The following is an 18,208-nucleotide window of genomic DNA, read 5'->3' on the forward strand; positions in this document are numbered from 1 at the left end:
TCCTATTCAGGTGAAGATTGTTGAATTCTAACCACAATTTTCTTCATCAATATTTGCTGCTACCACCTCTCTAGAATGGCGTTGACAAAAGGCCAAGGTTTCTAGAGTTCAATTTTTCTCATTGACCAAAAAGACAATAATAGCCATAAAATGGATGTGGAGAGGAAATTTCTGCTGTCAACTTCTCTTAAGTACTGCTGAACCCATTTAATTACATGTATCTTTTCCAAATACCAAAATTTTTGTTTAATTGAATTAGCAAACAAAATTTTTGAGTTCCTTACTACACTCAAGATATCTATAAGCTAGTTAGTTAACCCGCTATCAAACCTACTAAATAACGACTTTTCTGAATTGCTTTTTTGAGTGCCGTTAGGGTAACTACAACTTTTATTACAAGCCTCTTACAAGCTTACGTGACAATTCACATAACACTTACCGTATCTGTCATTAAATAACAAAATTTGGTTGTGGATGATGTTAGCGATACCACTTGAACTTCGTCAATTTGTAAGTGTACATCACATCAGCCACTAAACAATTAAACCCGATTGTCACTGACTTGACAATCTTGACAAAGCCACATGGATTGTCAAATCAAATTGTAGTAAATACTGAAATACCCGATGTAAGAAAACATAGAAACGGTTTGGCTTGCATATATATCACCCTCGCAAAGCATTTTTCTTATCATTTTCCAAACACCCAAATTTTTGGTTGATTGACGTGTGGGTGGTATGCATTAGCAAACACAATTAGCAAGTTTCTTACTTCACCCAAGCAAACTAAGCTAGTTAATTAGCACTGATACTCACTACACATACTATTTTTTTATTGGGAAAAAATAAAAGAAGAAGATTTGACTTTGGGTGCTTTTTTTCTTCTTTTTTTTTTTTTTTTAATACAAGGGTGCTTTAGTCTTATATATATATATATATTGGATATTCTCATGGGGTTATCCGATTGCGATGACGACGGCGTTTGGACCTATAAAGGTAAATATTCCCATGGAGTTCTTGAAGAAATAATTAAAGCATTTATTATTAAAACATTCTTTTAAAAGTCTAAATTCATTGTCCCAACTCCAAAATGGGTCATGATTTTTCTACAGTCAGTTTCATTGGTTTTTTCTGGATTTCCCATTAAACATGTCATCCACATGTTTTTCTTATATATATTTCATTCTTGCACGACATTTCCTCCCCAAAATGGTCAACTTATACGATTATCTTGTGCTACGTACGACAGATCCTTAATTATGTTCATCGAACTTTCTAACAATCCCTCATTTTTTGAACAAATTATGAGCGGTCAGTCGTCTTTTTTGTTTTGATATGAACTTTTTTATATTTATTGTCTGAATAGCCGATAATCTTCACAATAAATTATTGAGAATTTGAATTCCGTCCCCACACGTGAACGTACTAGGATTGGATTAAATAAGATTTTTTTAAAAAAAATAAAAGGAAAATTAAAAATATTTGATATCTTCATTTTCAATACAAGACAAGAAGAAGAGACAGTTGTTAATATTCTTATATTTGTAATAGATTTATCATTAATGCTTTTTTATTTATTTATTTATTTTTATATATATATATACAACTTTTACTGTTTCTTTGTCCGTTTAGAGCACATGTTCTATGGAGCCGATCATTGTTAATTAACGTATAGATTAGACTGGGTGCTCAATGTGGTGACGTTATTGATTGATTAGTATGGTGAGGATGATACACAATATGATTGTTATTAAAAGATTAACAACTTTGTTGAATGATTGATTGTTCTTCTTTCTAATCAAATTGTTGTATGTAATAATAAATCAATTCAAAAGTAATATCATCTATCAATTCATATCAATGCTAATGTTGTTTTTTGTTTTTTGTTTTTAATTTCCATTTACTTTTTCTTCTCGGTCAACGCTCTAAAGGGACGGTAATATTTAGCTATTATTAGCCCTTTTTAGGGTGCTTTGGTATTGAATTCTAAACTAAATCGCAGAAAATGAGTTATTTAGAATTGCGTTTTTAAAAATTTGCGATTTTGAAAATGTATAAATCTATATTTTCAAATCACAAGTAAGGAGTTTGTTTTTCTGAAAAACGCACAATTTTAAATGTTAAATTGCGATTTTAAAGATCAAATTGCGATTTTCTCAAACGCTTAACTGGGATTTTAAAAATCACGTTTTCAAATCGTATATTTTAAAATCCTTATTTTTAAATCGCACTTTTAAAATTGCAAACCCAAACGGACCCTTATTCAACAAATGTTTTAAAATCAAAACTTTGTTACTCTAAGTAATTTACATATAAGTGTTACTGTAGTACATAATGTACATTGAAGCAATTTTTTTTATTTTTTTTTTCTCTCACCCTCTTTTCAATAAAAATAATATTTTTAAAAAATAGATAATTGAATAGATAATCGGTTAGAGCTTGTATTGAAAAAATTATTAAAAAATAGATAATTGAATAGATAATCGGTTAGAGCTTGTATTGAAAAAAATATTAATTATTAATTAAAATATAATTAGAGTGAAGTTTAGCATTAATTATCATTAGGAAGCAGCCAATCACTATCAGGTCAGAAATGGTTATCTTATTAGTAGTATTACTTGGCGATCAAGTCTGACCAATCAAATGGTACGTGTATATTAATTAATTAGACGATATGATGAATGCCAGATTAACCCTACAAATCGGATTTAAGTCAGCGCTGACGTCTGCCAACCTTTAACAGAACATGAATTTGAAACAAAAACAAAAGCAGCAACTCACGTTTTCTTTAATGTATTGTAATCTTGCCTCTTAATCTTTTCCATTGATATTGTATGATTCTAACTAAGCGTCACTGAGTATGTAATATATGACGTTAATTTAAGATCTTTAGAAAAGTTTAATAAGATTTCTCTCGATTTTTTTTTTTAATAAAGTCATTGGGTTGCTTAGAGGCCAATAATTCATCATATTAAATGGGTCGAATTTTATCTCGACTGCAAACTTTTAATTTCATCGCCCTTTGATCATGGGCAAATAATCTCTCTCAACATGGATCGGATCAACCTAGCTAGGAATGAAACTGAGATGTTTTTGTTAAAGTATTGATTAAATTTGTTTTTTTTCTATCAACTTAAACTTTTGGAATGAATAATGATTTTAACATGCTATTAGAACATGAAATTGTTAAAGTTTTTGGGTTCAAACCCTCCTTCTTCTTCTTTTTTTTTATTCAAATAAGGGAAACCAAAGCAGGGGAATTACAAGGGAAGGTCCTTGCCACTCCTAATGTGAAGAGAAGAAAGAAAAGGAGAAAGATTGAGAATGCTTCCAAACATAAAGTGGGAAGCCGCCCATTTAACAACATGGTGTGCAACAAAGTTGGCACATCTAGAAACTTTCAAAGCCTTCCATTATGAGATAGAGAGGAGCTAGTTATGAATATCAACAACAACCGGTTATGGTCTCTAATCTGAAAAGAGAGGCGAGTATCTTTTATAGAGAGAATAGTTATCAAGAATTCACCTTCAACAAGCAAAGGAGAGCAACCTGAGGAGATAGCCAGGTTGCTCAAATTACAGACCCTCCTTTTGTAAGTGGTACAATGATGTAAAATATTTAATTAAAATGAGAGGTAAACTGTAGAATTAATACTGAATTAAATTCTATTTAATGAAATACATAAGCATAAGGTAAACTACTAAACTTGAGCTGTCTGTCTCTCTCTCCCACCCACCTTGTTCTTGCCTATTATGGCTGATTTGAAAAATAAGAAGGTTAGTGGGAAAGGGTTTGGTCCAAAAAGCCCAAAAGGCAACGTTTGAAAGTTTTGACTTCTCCTAATGAACATTTTCTAACCATGACATCAGTCCCACTTTGTGATTAAAGCAATTTTTAAGAAAGCATAATGAAATAGGATAATTTTTTTTTTTTTTTTCTAAATTGGGTTAATTTTTTGTTTTTTCTAATTCAGTTTAATAAACTAACACGTGTCTAAAATATATGTGATTTTTACATGTTTTATAAATATAAATGAATGTAAGAATTAAAAATATATAAGAATTACATGTATTTTAGACTCGTGTCAATTTAATAAACTAAATGAAAATAAATTCCTTTAATCCAATTTAGAGAAAAAAAATTGTACTAAAATATGTCTTGGACTATTTTCTTTAAGTGATCAAAGGACAAATCATATTAAACATTTGTATTAAAGTGACAAATAAGTCAAGCTGGTTTGAAGCTAACTTGCAAGAAACATTAAGTTATTAAAGAGAATCATTGAAGCCATGTGCACCTAAAGAGTATAGCTATTTGTTTGTGGATTCGGATCTAGTTGGAGTTGACGAAGATGTAAAGAATACATGTCTCAATTCTAATGAATATAATTCTAATTAAAATTGGATTTACCTAAACCCGCTAATGGTAAAATGTTTGTCTAAGTATGATTATGAATAAGACAAACTAATAAGAAACAAGATTTTGTGGGTTTGATGATTTTAATGATACAACTAACAATATGTTGGTACGCGGGTGCCCATGTTAGTGAAGTATAAAAAAAATATAGAATACGATTAATTATATAATCTAAATTGTTAAACCCCACCAAAAAAAAAAAAAAAAAAACCATGTGGTGAATATAATACCAACAGTTGGTGACAGGTAATAATGTAATATTAAATTATTATTATTTTTAACAATAAATAATTAAAAACATCCTTTGAATATCTCAGAGGTTTTAGTTCTTTGCTCGGAAATAGAAGTGATAAGGTTATTATTATGACTGAAAAACTAGCCGTGGACTGAGAGGCATTCTAGAAACCCAGAGATCTATTTTTCCCAGCCGTTTTTCATATGACTTCATTTATTAAGAGCCGTAGTTTTACTTTGGAGAAGATGAAAAGTGGCAGAATAGTAGACCTAACCCATCAAAGCAACAACGACTTTTTCTGTCAAGAAATATGAGTCCCAAAAGGTTAGAAAACCTTGCGATTTTCATATTATATATATATAAAAGTCGAAACCCTTTCTAGAAGTATTTTAAAATTACGACATGTGATGTAAATTTATTTTTTTTAAAGGTTAAATCGGTAATTTAAGGTATAATTTTTTAACTAATTTTTCCTTAAAAAATCGGTCATTAATTGTATTAATTATATTTCAAAAAAAAATTTTATATAAATTATTCAATAAATTAAGTATTATTAATGTCCGAATCAAATAAGGAAACAAAAATATATAAATCAAATTATTATGTATTAATACATTTAGTCAATTTAATATGTATATTAATACGTTTAGGATTCTAAAAAAAAATAATAATAAAGACGTCATTAATTGTGTTAATTATATTTCAATATAATTAATTGCGTTAATTATATTTCAATATAATCCACATTCATTAATTAGCATTGTTAACTATATTATAATCCATGTATTCCGGTTGCTAATTTTTTTTTTATACTATTCATTTCAAATCATATATATTTATAGGAACAAAGATTTATTTATTTTTCATTTAAAGAGGTGAGATATATTTTTATACGTCTTTTTAACTTATAATAAAAAATGATGTGTTTAAATTTTAAAATTAAATTATAATGAAGAATCTCGCGCATAACGCGGGTTATAAACTAGTAATAATAAAAAAGGAAGGGGCAAGGAGATGGACCAAATAGATCCGGTCAAAGAACAAAGGCCCAATGCAATACATTTAGCCCAAGAGCTGAAGAAAGAGTTGGTGGTTAGGAATTCACAATGAGAGTTCTACTTTATCAATACTGACTTGATGGTTCTGGCGGCTCAATTTACTTATTAGAATTCAATAACTCAACACTTTACCTATACATAATATCAAGACATTGTAATCAAGCATATAGCTCATCTTCTTTGCAACTCGACCACCAAATTGCAACTGATTTAATTTCATGCTTGAAGAGTTGGGTCCGATCACATACTCAATGTGGTGGTAAGTGTGATACAAAATGATATAAATTTCAAGTAAAACTCATTCTTAAACTTACAAGAAAAGAATGCTAAAAAATTAAGATTACAGCAAATCAATATAGATAGAACACGAAAGATCTTAGAATTTTAGATAGTGAGATGTGAGTTCATAGAGATGATCACTCACGTACGAGTCATATGATTGTGTTAAGCATCTATCATCACACTCATATAAAACATAAATTGGTAACAGTTCATGGGTTTGGAAACTGCTAAACAAATGAGATTGGAAGAATTTTGTAGGCCTCAAACAACTCACACAACCTTAGAAGATTAATGGCCTCTTGGGCTTAATAAGTAAAGAAACTTAACTGGGCGAAAATTGGAAGCAGGCCTTGATGGGTTAAAATGAAATATTCTTTTTCCAAAAGTACCCATTGGTTTAAGTAGTAAAAGCATCTTTTAAGAGAATTAAGGAAGAAGGGTACCATTGACCATACAACTTATCATGCATGGATGATCTCCTTCTCCCTTCTCCAAAAGAGAATGATTATCGTTCTCAAAAGTAGCTCAATCAATTGGAGACTATGCTTTATGAGTAGAAATTATACAGTGATTACCTTTATAATTAAGTTGAGATTGTTTTTAATTTGTTTTAAAGCGACTGATAACCAAAACTCATAAAGAAGAACTGTCCTTGATCCTTGATGTGTTCTTTTTTTGCTTTTGCATTAAAGAAATAATTTTTTTTCTTTTAGAAAATTAAAGAAATAAATTAAAATAACAATCCGTACCATTTTAGCGTGTAATTGCAACTTTGCTGGGGTTGTCCATACATTCGCTCAAATTATTAAACATATTTGGTTTCGTGATTTTTAAAATTGTAATTTAAAAATGTAGTTAAGCATTTGTCAAAATTACAGTTTAACCTTTAAAAATTATGTGTTTTCAAAAAATTACATCTTTACCAGCGATTTGAAAAGGCAGAACAAATCGCACTTTTTTTTTTTTTAAATGCAGTTCCAAATAATCTATTTTTTGCAATTTGATTTAAAATCTCATTTTTTTTAATTTATGAAATCACAATATTAAACATCGATTGCAATTTGTGACAACCCCGCAAAGTTGCAAGAGAGGCTAAAGTCGGCCGCTTCTTACAAATTGAGATCTCTTACAATTCTTCTGCTCAGATTACAAAGAGTCGGATTGCAAGATCCAGTTTTAGGAAAAAGTGGCCGACTCTAGCCTCTCTTACAGCTTTGCAGGGTTGTCACAGATTGCATGATTAATCCCGGTTTCTAAGCTAAGTTTCATATATTTTATGCCCATGAGGGCCTGCATCACCAACCAATAATAATAATAATAAAATCTGAATAATATAAAATTCTTGGCTTTAAACCAATCCATCATGAAAGCTTAAAAGGTGCTCAAGCTGATCAAATGAGCATGGATTAACAATCATTAAAAACTGTAGCCCCTTTGGTTCATTGTCTGTCACCATGTAATAAAATAAATATTCCCAAATTTAATGATTTTCATGTTTGGTCCAACAACCTAAAATATAACTTTTTTTTTGTCATAATTCTAGAAGAGAAGTGCAAGCTTTTAAATGTTACACTCACCTAGGGATGGAACCATAATTTCTCATCTAAAAAGACAATAAACGCATGAATGAAGGGTCCAATTTAATTTTGATAAGGGTTAAGTTTAATTTATTTTATCTCTGAGTAGGCCAAAACCGTATGCTAATTTACCTTTCTATACATCAAAATTGACATGGCATTTCACAGCGTGAAATACTTAATTAAAATGAGAGGTAAATGACAGAGACATAATTTAAACTCATAATCTTTGCTCTGCTAACATATTAAATCATTAACTTGTAAATTTAATTTTTTTAGTTAATATATTCGATCTTACTCAAGATGAGCTCACCCCACTATATGAATAGAGACACAACTTAGTATAACTTGTGCATTGATTTTGAGTGGCGACCCCGTATTACCCACCATGGCTAGAATTCTTCCCATTTTGGCTTCCAAGTTCATCATCTTCTCCCTTCTTTCTCTCCTGGCCATGATTCTTGTCACCGGAGAAAACCATGGTTTTGCTAGAAACCTAGACCAGAGGCTTGTCGGGCTCGACAAGAAAGAAAAGCTCACTCATATCCGTTTCTATTGGCACGACATTGTTAGCGGTCGTAACCCTTCTGCTGTTCAAATCGTGCCACCGGTGGCCAACGCATCAGCAACATTCTTTGGTGCAATAAACATCATCGATGATCCAATGACCATAGGGCCTAAGTTGAGCTCCAAGTTGATTGGAAGGGCTCAAGGGTTTTATGCATTGGCTTCACAAGAAGAAGTTGGCCTATTAATGGCTATGAACTTTGCGTTCATCGACGGCAAATACAACGGTAGCACGGTTACGGTCCTCGGGAGGAATCCAGTGTTCTCAAAGGTGAGAGAGATGCCGGTGATCGGTGGTAGCGGGCTTTTCCGGTTTGCTAGGGGTTATGCTCAGATAAAGACGTACTATTCTAATTCCACTACCAGAGATGCCATTGTTGAATATAATGTGTATGTGTTGCATTATTGATGCTCATCATGACCTTTGATCACTTGATTGCTCTTGTGAGACGAAATCTATAATAGCTTTCAATAATGTTGGCCACCTTTAACTATTCTCCTCCGGCAGGCCGAAAAACACATGATTATATGTATATATTATTATTATTTAGATGAATATATTATATATTACCACCTCTCTATACTTTTAATATCAACTGTGTTGGTGATCTGTGTTATCTAACATTAAAATATATTTGCAATGCTCTACTTCTAACATAAATTGCAGACTCTGTTCACTATTTGTATGAATTTTTCCAGAAGGTGTTTTCCTGGTGTGAAATATATATATATATGTATAGTACTAATTTTACTAAATTATATATATATTTAGCATGATTAGCATGGTTGAGCTATATGGATTAATTTTTTTCCTCATGTCTATTAATTATGTTTCTTTGCGTTGATCTTCATGGTATGGTTGAGGCTTACGGTTCGAACTTTAACATCGTAACCTAAACTCTAAGGCTCTTAGGTCCGTTTCCGAACCTCGATTGGTCAAATATATATGTGGTCTATCAAAATGGATATTTATGAGCCTTTCTTCAATATATTTTTTGTACCATGACCAAAGTTAGCTCTAAATGGTCCCATACATGCATATGCATGTGACATGGAAAAAAAAGAAATGCATGCCTTGGGCCTAACTCACTCATAATCATCTCATTTGAGGCAAAAGCAAAAAGAGGGTGTCTTCCATTATCCAAAAGGTGTGTCATCTGATTCTCATAGCATTTGCATAAACTTTCAAGAAAGAAAAACTCACCCACTTTTGCTTCTATTGGCTTGCCAATATGACATTGTCGGTGGTCGTAATCACACTGCTGTAGAAGAAATTGTCCCACCACCGTCCGACACATCAACAGCTAGACTTTGGTTCAATATGGATGAATGATGATGGATGGATAACCCCTTTAACCATGGGACCAGAATTGAGCTCAAAATTGGCATATAAGGAAGAGCACAAGGATTTTAAGAGGACACTGCAGCTTTGCATTGCTTGAAGGGAAAGTTCCCCTGTTTTTGCCTTATTTTTTTCTCTTATTTTGGTGTATCTTTTTTTCTTGTTGCCTCAGTTCTTTGTCTGACATGCTGTAGATGATCCCATAAATGTATCATGTATGTAGAAAATAAGTGCACCCTGTGGACCTAACTCACTCATCATCTCATTTGATGCAAAAAGCAGAAAGAGGCCAGGGTATCATCCCTTCTTCTCCAAGTCACATCTGCCAGTCAACCCCACTCTCTGAATTGAGATTCCCTACAATTCTTTTTAAATTTGAAATTCTCAAATTCATAAATTTCAGTTATTCATCTCATCAAACGTCTAAAATAAACCATGTTTCAAAATTTACTAAGAAAGCTGCCCTCATCCATCTTATAAATGAGAAAATTACTCTCATCAATCTTATTAAATAAGGAAACATAACTTATTTTAGACGATTAAAAGAAATGAATGACTGATATTTATGAATTTGAGAATCTCAAATTTAAAGAGAATTGTAGGAGATCTCAATCCACACTCTCCCCAGCTACATAGAGATGAAAAAAGTCAAGACACGAGGAAAAAATGTAAAATTATTAAATTCACCTATACTTACCTCTTAAGTTTTTAAAATTAATGAAAATTTAATGTGAAGTTGATAAGTGCACCTATACGCTTGAAAAGTCTACTTGCAATCCCTCTGCCGTCCAAGTCGTGCAGCCGGCCTCCAACACATCATCAGGCTTCGGTGTAGTAACCATGATCGATGACCCTTTAACCTTGGGGCCAAAGTTGAGCTCAAAATTGGTAGGAAAGGCACAAGGGTTTTATGCCTCTGCTTCACAGCAAGAGCTTGGTCTTCTAATGGTGATGAACTTTGCATTCCTTGAAGGGAAGTACAATGGCAGCACTATCACCATTCTCGGGAGGAACACCGCTTTCTCCGCCGTCAGGGAGATGCCGGTGGTCGGAGGCAGCGGCCTTTTCCGTTTTGCTAGGGGGTATATTCAAGCCAGTACTCATTCTCTTGATTTGAAGACAGGGGACGCCGTCGTTGAGTACAATGTCTATGTGTTACATTATTGATGCTCTGCCACTTTTGATTGCTTCAAGCCAAGTGGGGTTGATTCGTGTTATTTATGTAATTACTTGAGATTAATGAGTTATTGAAGAAATTTGTAATTGAAGAAATTTGTAATTAAATAAAAAATTGGAAAGACCATGAAGTCCTGCATGTTCGGAAAAGACTCTTCTAAATTTAAAAAACTCTCAATTTAATTTTTTGTACTTTCAATTTAAGTCAATTGACCCGCTTCCATTAGATTTAGCTGTTAATTTCTAAGACAATGCCTAAAAAGATCAAAATACTCCATAATTTTTGTTTTAAAAAAAAAAAAAAAATTGATCTAAGGTAACCCTACCTACCGTGAATCAAGCCATACCCACGCGGGTTTGGCACCGACGTGTATTATATGCCACATGTTGTGATGGGGGTTGGTCATTGTTCCACTAGAGGTTTACCAAAGTGATTGACCAAGTTGTTTCAACATCTTGTCATAAAAGTCTCATAAGAAAAGACATGACATAATTATTATAATATTAATTTTTTAAATAGTACATTTACTTATTTTTATCTTAAACTTTCAAAGTAAATAGTAATTTATCTTAGTATCTAAGCAAAGACCTTAAATTTTAATTAAATCTTTCACGTTGGAACTTAACTACTAAAATGCCTCAAAATTTTCTAAACTTTTTTCTTTCCTTTTCTTTTTTTTTTTTTTAAAAAAAAATACCCATATAATTCTCTAAAACCAAAATTTAACTCCACATCTAAAATTTTTAGCTTCCTCATTGAATTTTTAGGCGTTAAAGCTTAATTATAAAGGGAATACTATGTGCTCTCTTGATTTTTTCTTAGTCTTACGTTAATATTATTTTCTTTAAAAAAAGAAAAAAAGAATGTTGTTCTTATTTCTCTCGTTTGGTTTTTGAAAAATAACATCTACCTAGAATCAGGAGAATACCATAAGAACACTAGGAGAATACATAGCATTTCCGTGAAGGAATTTGAGTCGAGGAAAAACAATGTTAAACTATTAATTATATTATTAAGGGGAAACTTCACTTTGCCCCCCTTAAACTTCCAGCCGATTTGACAAACCTCCTGAACTTCAACTCTCTCACTTTACCCCATGAACTTTCAATTTCTACCACTTTGCCCCCTCTGTTAGTTTTCACAGTTAAACTCAAACGGTTTGACTTTTTGTGCCTATTATATCTTCAACCAAAACTACATCACCAGTTAGCCCAAAACGATGTCATTTTGAGCATTATAATTTTTTTTTAGAAAAAAAAAAAAGACCAAAATCGGGGTGGCTCCATGGCCAGTATGGGGGTGGTTCATGGCCAAGGGGGTGGTCCGGCCACCCCCAAAAGGCTAAAAAAATTTGCATGGGGAATGGGTTTGGACTTTTGGGGGTGGTTTCAACACCCCTTACTGGCCGTATGGGGTGGTCGAAACCACCCCCAAAAGCCCAAACCCATTTTCCTGTGCAAATTTGTTTGGGCTTTTGGGTGGCCGGTAGGGGGTGGCCGAAACCACCCCCAATACACCCGATCTCCCCTCTCTCCCCACCCCCCCCTCCCCCATTTTTTTTGGCCTTTTGGGGGTGGCTCAACGGCCTGGGGGTGGTTCGGCCACCCCCATACATGCCGGAGGGGGTGGCCAAATCACCCCAGGCCCTTGGGGGTGGTCCGGCCACCCCCAAAACACCCAATCCCCCCTTTTTTTTTTGGCCTTTTGGGGGTGGCCGAAACCACCCCCTTGGCCATGGGGGTGGTTTGACCACCCCCAGACCTGCCATGGGGGTCCAGCCACCCCCTTAGTCAAAAATGAGGGGAGCCGCCCCGATTTTTTTTTTTGTTTTTGTTAAAAAAAATAATTTTAATGTCCAAAACGACGTCATTTTGAGCTGGGTGAATGTTGTAGTTTTGGGGTCCAAAACGATGTAGTTTTAGGGTGGAGGTATAATGGACATAAAAAGTCAAACCGTTTGAGTTTGACGTTGAAAAGTAACAGAGCAGTTTAAAGTGAGAGCAAATCAAAGTTTATGGATCCAAAGTAAGAGATTTGAAAGTTGAGGGAGACTTTGTCATATTAGTTGAAAGTTCAGGAATCAAACTGGGGTTTCCCTATTATTAAATTCACGGGTACTCACACCCTTAAGAAATAAATGATAATTTAATGGGAAGTTGATAATTGCAGCGATATGCTTGCAATATTTACCATTCACTCTATAAATAGACAAGTTGTGTCCCAAGTGTAAAGCGAGTACTGACATTTCCAATGGCTAGGAGATTTCTCCCCATCTTCATCTTCTTCTTCTTCTTCATCTCTTCCTTCTCCACAACTCCGGTCACCGGAGAAAATGGAGGCTTTGCCAGAAGCCTAGACCGGAAGCTACTGGGGCTAAAGAAAGAAAAGCTCAGCCACTTCCGCTTCTATTGGCATGACATCGTCAGCGGCCGCAATCCCTCCGCTGTCCTAGTAGTGCCGCCGGCTTCCAACACCTCAACAGGCTTCGGTCTAGTAACCATGATCGATGACCCTTTAACCTTGGGGCCAAAGATGAGCTCAAAATTGGTAGGAAAGGCACAGGGGTTTTACGCCTCTGCTTCACAGCAAGAGCTTGGTCTTCTAATGGTGATGAACTTTGCATTCCTTGAAGGGAAGTACAATGGCAGCACTATCACCATTCTCGGGAGGAACACCGTTTTCTCCGCCGTGAGGGAGATGCCGGTGATCGGAGGCAGCGGCCTTTTCCGTTTTGCTAGGGGGTATGTTCAAGCCAGTACTCATTCTGCTGATTTCAAGACAGGGGACGCCGTCGTTGAGTACAATGTCTATGTGTTACATTATTGATCGTTCATCTTAGCTTTACTCTATTTTGCTCTTTCTTTGGGTGATGGCTTTTTGAGCATGTTGGCTGTCCACTTTTGATTGCTTTAAGCCAAGTGGGGTTTGGTTTTGTGTTATGTATGTTGCTTTAGATTAGTGTGTTATTGAAGTCTTTGATTAGATTTCAGATGAATTTATATGATATTAGTAATTTCCACCATACTTGCACCCTTAATCATGTCATATTATATGGCCATTTTGCTTCTATATTGGCATGCCATTCTCTTAAGGTTCTCATGATGTTGTTGGAGTCTCATAATTGTCTCTGATGGTTATGCCTTAAGCCTTCTGGGATAAATAATGGATGATTTGATATAGTATAAAGTGTAAAGAAGTTGAACATTATTTTTATAATTCATTTCGTAATTAATTAAATATTTTACGTGTCGACTATTTAAACTTTTGGAAGCATCGAATGCCCCAAATTTCTCCTAGTAACAGCTCACGGCAAAAACTGGGACAAAGAGTCACGGACGTCCTATGTTTCAACCTAACCCAAGCCCCCTATATCCCAAGTGTGACAAATCACATACGGGAGAGTACAACTTAGGAATAAGGATGTGTTTTTCACTATGGCTATGTGGGCACTTTGTCAAGAATTAGGATCATTTCTAGTTTATCTGGATTAAATAATATTTAGTTAGTTATAGAGGATGAGTGTTTTTATTCTTTCAAAAAGTAAAAAGATAAAAATATTTTCATACTATAACTAATTAGATATTATCTATTTCAAATAAACTAATAAATTGGAGAGGATCATATTCTCTTTGTCAAAGGCCAACCGTCAATAAGACCATTGATTATCGGCACATGTTCAAGTTTATGCACTTCTAGAAGGGCTGGTACAGAAATCAAGGAAACCGAAGACAAAACTTTCTTCTTTTTTTTTTTTCTCATTTTTATCTAAAAATGTTAAAACTCTTTTCTTCATATTAACAAACAACTTTATTCAATTTTCACTTAAAAAAAATTAAAAAATTAAAAACTCTTTTCACCCATAATCACGTCTACACAACCTTTTCAATTCTCTTTCTTAACAATGATACTAGCATTCTATTGAACACTGTACATTCATTCATGTCATTCACAGACTAAATGACATCATTAATATGAAACCTTTAGGCGTGGCCGCGTGGTGGAAACTCTGGAACTTAGCGTGAATGGGTCCCCCTTTCACCTGCAGGCTGCAGCCCAATAAGTAGGCCGACACGACAGCCACCTACCACGCCATGGAAGATTCAAGAGCATGGTTCGGCGAAGATACACTCAGTCGTCTTCTTGAATTGTAAAATGGGTCTTTCAAGTTAATCACAAAAGAATTTGGAGAAGTACAAAAAGAAAAGCAATATATTAGTTAGCATTTCAGGCTTTTCAGCATCATCATCCTTGCCTATGTTTGCGAAGAGGCCGGGCCGGCACTGTAGCTGGAACGGTACTGTTTCAGCTACAGTGCCAACAGCCTTTTCTGACTTTTTTTTTTTTTTTTTTTTTTTTTTTTTTAATAAAGCAAAATATTAAAAAAAAAAAGAGAAAAAAAAAAAAAGAAAAAAATGAGGAGAAAGGGGTCGGGCCACCCCATTTTGGCCAAGGGGTGGCTGGAACACCACCCCTTTCTCCTCATTTTTTCTTTTTTTTTTTTTTTTTCAATATTTTGCTTTATTAAAAAAAAAAAAAAAAAAAAAAAAAGAGAGCAAAAAGTCAAAAAAGGCTGCTGGCACTGTAGCTGGAACAGTGCCGTTCCAGCTACAGTGCCGACCCGGCCTCTTCGCAAACATAGCCCTTGTTATTCTAAACCCATCTTTTCTTTTCTTTACTTTTCATTAGTACCGACAATTTAACTCGTAATCTGAGAATTCAATACAAATATAATACATAATTTTAAGTTTAGGGTTTAGAATAAACGAGTTCGACTCATAAATCTGTTTAATAAACGTATCATGTTCGGATTTAATATAAACGAATTTGCGAATTGACACGTTTATACAATTTATTTATTTATTTTTAAGTTTAACTTAATTTAGAGTTGATTTGAGTGTGAATGCTTAAAGCCCATTAGTCATCTATTTCAATATATTTTATCTTGCATGAAAAACAAGATTATGAAATGTCAAAGGTAGTCTACCAACATTAACATTAATATCGCACCACAGAATGGGTCATGACTCGTGACAAAAAGAGAAATATGAAGATGAGAAGAAGCATCCGAATTCACCATTTTTCCACAAAAACAAGTTCCATGAACCGGCCGGTACTCAAACTTTTATATCTCTTGGCACATCATGCAATCAAACGAGGGCCCATAAAAATTATAGTTGACCCCATTATTTAATAGGGTAATTACTGTTTAAATTGATTTTTAAAAATATTAAAACAGACCTCATAATTTCATTTCTAAAAGATATTTGGTGCGAGGAACACGAGGTGGTCCGGGGCGTGATGTTTTAGTTTAGAACAAAGTAAAGGAAAGATTCTTTGGGCTTGTTACGTGGAAGAAACGTGGGTCACATTCAGAGTCGCAATCAGCATCTCATCACCAGATGAGCATCTTCCTTTGAATGATTCCAAGATTTAGTAGGTGATCGATCTTATTTAATTTCTTAACTACTTCTTTTTCTGTTCCTTAATTACTTTCTCAGTTCCTCTTGATTTGTCGAATTATTAAGAATAAATGAGTTGACTAGGCTTTTTCTTTGTTGTTTTTGGCAGGTTGCTGGCGGCCTAACAAGAACGGAATAGTACTTGTTGGGGATTGACCAACCCCCCCGACTACAATCGTCTCAACCAGTGTCTTCCTTTGGCATGTCAACCCTTCACAATAATCTCAACATGAGGTGATCGCTTAGGAAGGTCACAAGACTCAAAAACATGGCAATGGGGGAGTTGCCAATAAAAATATGCCACTTGGCGGGTGATTATACAAACACTATGTAAGAGAAAACTTTTATCTCATTTTTATACTGGCTTAACTATCGGAGTTATGGCTTAAGTATCGGATCTATTTCTTAACGTCTTGCTCGAACAAGCTTTTTTCTGATATAGCTACCAACTATTATAACAAGTGCGTGTACATAATATCACGTTATTTAAACGTTAAATCTTTAATCATAAAATAAATCCTCATCGTGATCGATCAGGAAGATTTCTTTCTCAGCCTTTGATTCATCACGAGGGGCCCTCCATGTAGATGAATTCTTTGGCTGATAAATCTTGTTTATTCTCCCATTCTTGTCAATTACGCGCTATATAGCTGCTCCATGTTGGAATGGGTTTGATCATTCTAGAAGAAGGCTAGCCAAATCAATTGACTAATTGATCGGCCTGGGGAGGGTAAACCTATATATATATATAGACGCCCATATTCACTTGACAAAATACACAACACATTGAACATTGTTCAATAGCTTCACATGGCTAGAATTTTTCCTGCCATGGCTTCCCAAATGATCATCGTCTTCTTCCTTCTCTATTCCTTCTCTGCAACTTTCGTCTCTGCAGCAGAAGAGCAAGGCTTTGGAACACCCTTAGACCCCAAGCAACACAAGATGAAGAAAGAAAAGCTGAGCCACTTCCACTTCTTTTTTCACGACATCCTCAGTGGCCGGAATCCCACCGCCATCGAAGTTGTGCCGCCGGCCACCAACACATCGAAGACGGGGTTTGGCTCCGTAGCCATCATGGATGACCCATTAACCGTAGGACCCAATCTAAGCTCAAAAACGATAGGAAAGGCACAGGGGCTTTATGCCTCTGCCTCACAAGAAGCATTTTCTTTGTTGATGGTCATGAACTTTGCCTTCACCGAAGGAAAATATAATGGCAGCAGTCTTTCCATTGTTGGAAGGAACCCCGGTGGCACGAGGGAGTTTCCAGTGGTCGGAGGCAGCGGGCTCTTCAGGTTTGCTAGGGGTTATGCTCTCGCCACCACTCATTCCTTCAATTTGACGTCGGGTGATGCCGTAGTCGAGTACAATGTCTACGTGTTCCATTACTGATGTTGTTCATGACCTTTTTTCGTCATGATCACTTTCCTTTTTCTTTTTTCGTAAATTTTCATATATTTAATAATCTTTTTCTCCTTTTATTTGGAGTATACATGATGTATTTGTTGAGGTATATTCACATGTCATATATAGTTTTCAATTATTTTGGCTGCTTTTTCGAGCTTTTAAGTCCAGTGATTGGTTTGTAATATTACTTTAAACTAAAACGTGCACCATGCTTTCACATTATATTAAGTAGAAATTTCAAAGTTTCGTTCAATTTGGTTTGCTATCCTCCTGATCAACATTTTAAGGTTAATAAGAGTGGAAAATTAATAGTGGTTCACCAATTGTAGGTCTAACATTATTCTTTAGCAAAATAGACGATCTTGTCTCAATAAATAGACTATCAAACCGATCAGCGATTTTCACTTGTTAAATATATTTTAGCCTCTAATTAAGTACTACCAATTTTTGAGTTTGGTTCATGAACTCTCACAAGTGTGACGACATTTGGATAATACCAAATTACCATTTTTGTGTAAAAAATTGCCCCTAACCATAAACTTTCTGAAATGCCCATTTTCTGAAAAAATCCAAAATAAAAAATAATTGTCTTTTACTAAAAGTCTAAAGATGATGGAAGACTAAAATCTAAACATAAGGGTAGTTGAGCACTTGAGCCACCCCCGCACACTTAGACTTTTTTGGTT

The 18,208-nt window shown here is 34.5% G+C and overlaps 2 protein-coding genes and 2 pseudogenes across 2 annotated transcripts; all 4 read left to right on the plus strand.

Annotated features, from left to right (window-relative positions):
- Positions 1–7,931: 7,931 nt before the first annotated feature.
- On the plus strand, positions 7,932–8,699 carry LOC132164350 (dirigent protein 19 pseudogene; annotated as a pseudogene).
- A 1,584-nt stretch (positions 8,700–10,283) lies between these two features.
- Positions 10,284–10,674, plus strand: LOC132163689 (dirigent protein 19-like). Its single transcript, XM_059574056.2, has one exon. It carries the CDS (start codon positions 10,317–10,319, stop codon positions 10,641–10,643), a length of 327 nt encoding a protein of 108 aa, XP_059430039.2. The 5' UTR covers positions 10,284–10,316; the 3' UTR covers positions 10,644–10,674.
- Positions 10,675–12,859: 2,185 nt separating this feature from the next.
- On the plus strand, positions 12,860–13,677 carry LOC132163982 (dirigent protein 22). The gene has a single exon (XM_059574375.2). It carries the CDS (start codon positions 12,904–12,906, stop codon positions 13,477–13,479), a length of 576 nt encoding a protein of 191 aa, XP_059430358.1. The 5' UTR covers positions 12,860–12,903; the 3' UTR covers positions 13,480–13,677.
- Positions 13,678–16,875: 3,198 nt separating this feature from the next.
- LOC132164331 (dirigent protein 21 pseudogene) lies at positions 16,876–17,607 on the plus strand (annotated as a pseudogene).
- The last annotated feature ends 601 nt before the right edge of the window (positions 17,608–18,208 follow it).

Source organism: Corylus avellana, chromosome 8 (assembly GCF_965113065.1).
Source record: "Corylus avellana chromosome 8, dhCorAvel1.hap1.2, whole genome shotgun sequence".
In the NCBI taxonomy this organism is placed as follows: domain Eukaryota; kingdom Viridiplantae; phylum Streptophyta; class Magnoliopsida; order Fagales; family Betulaceae; genus Corylus; species Corylus avellana.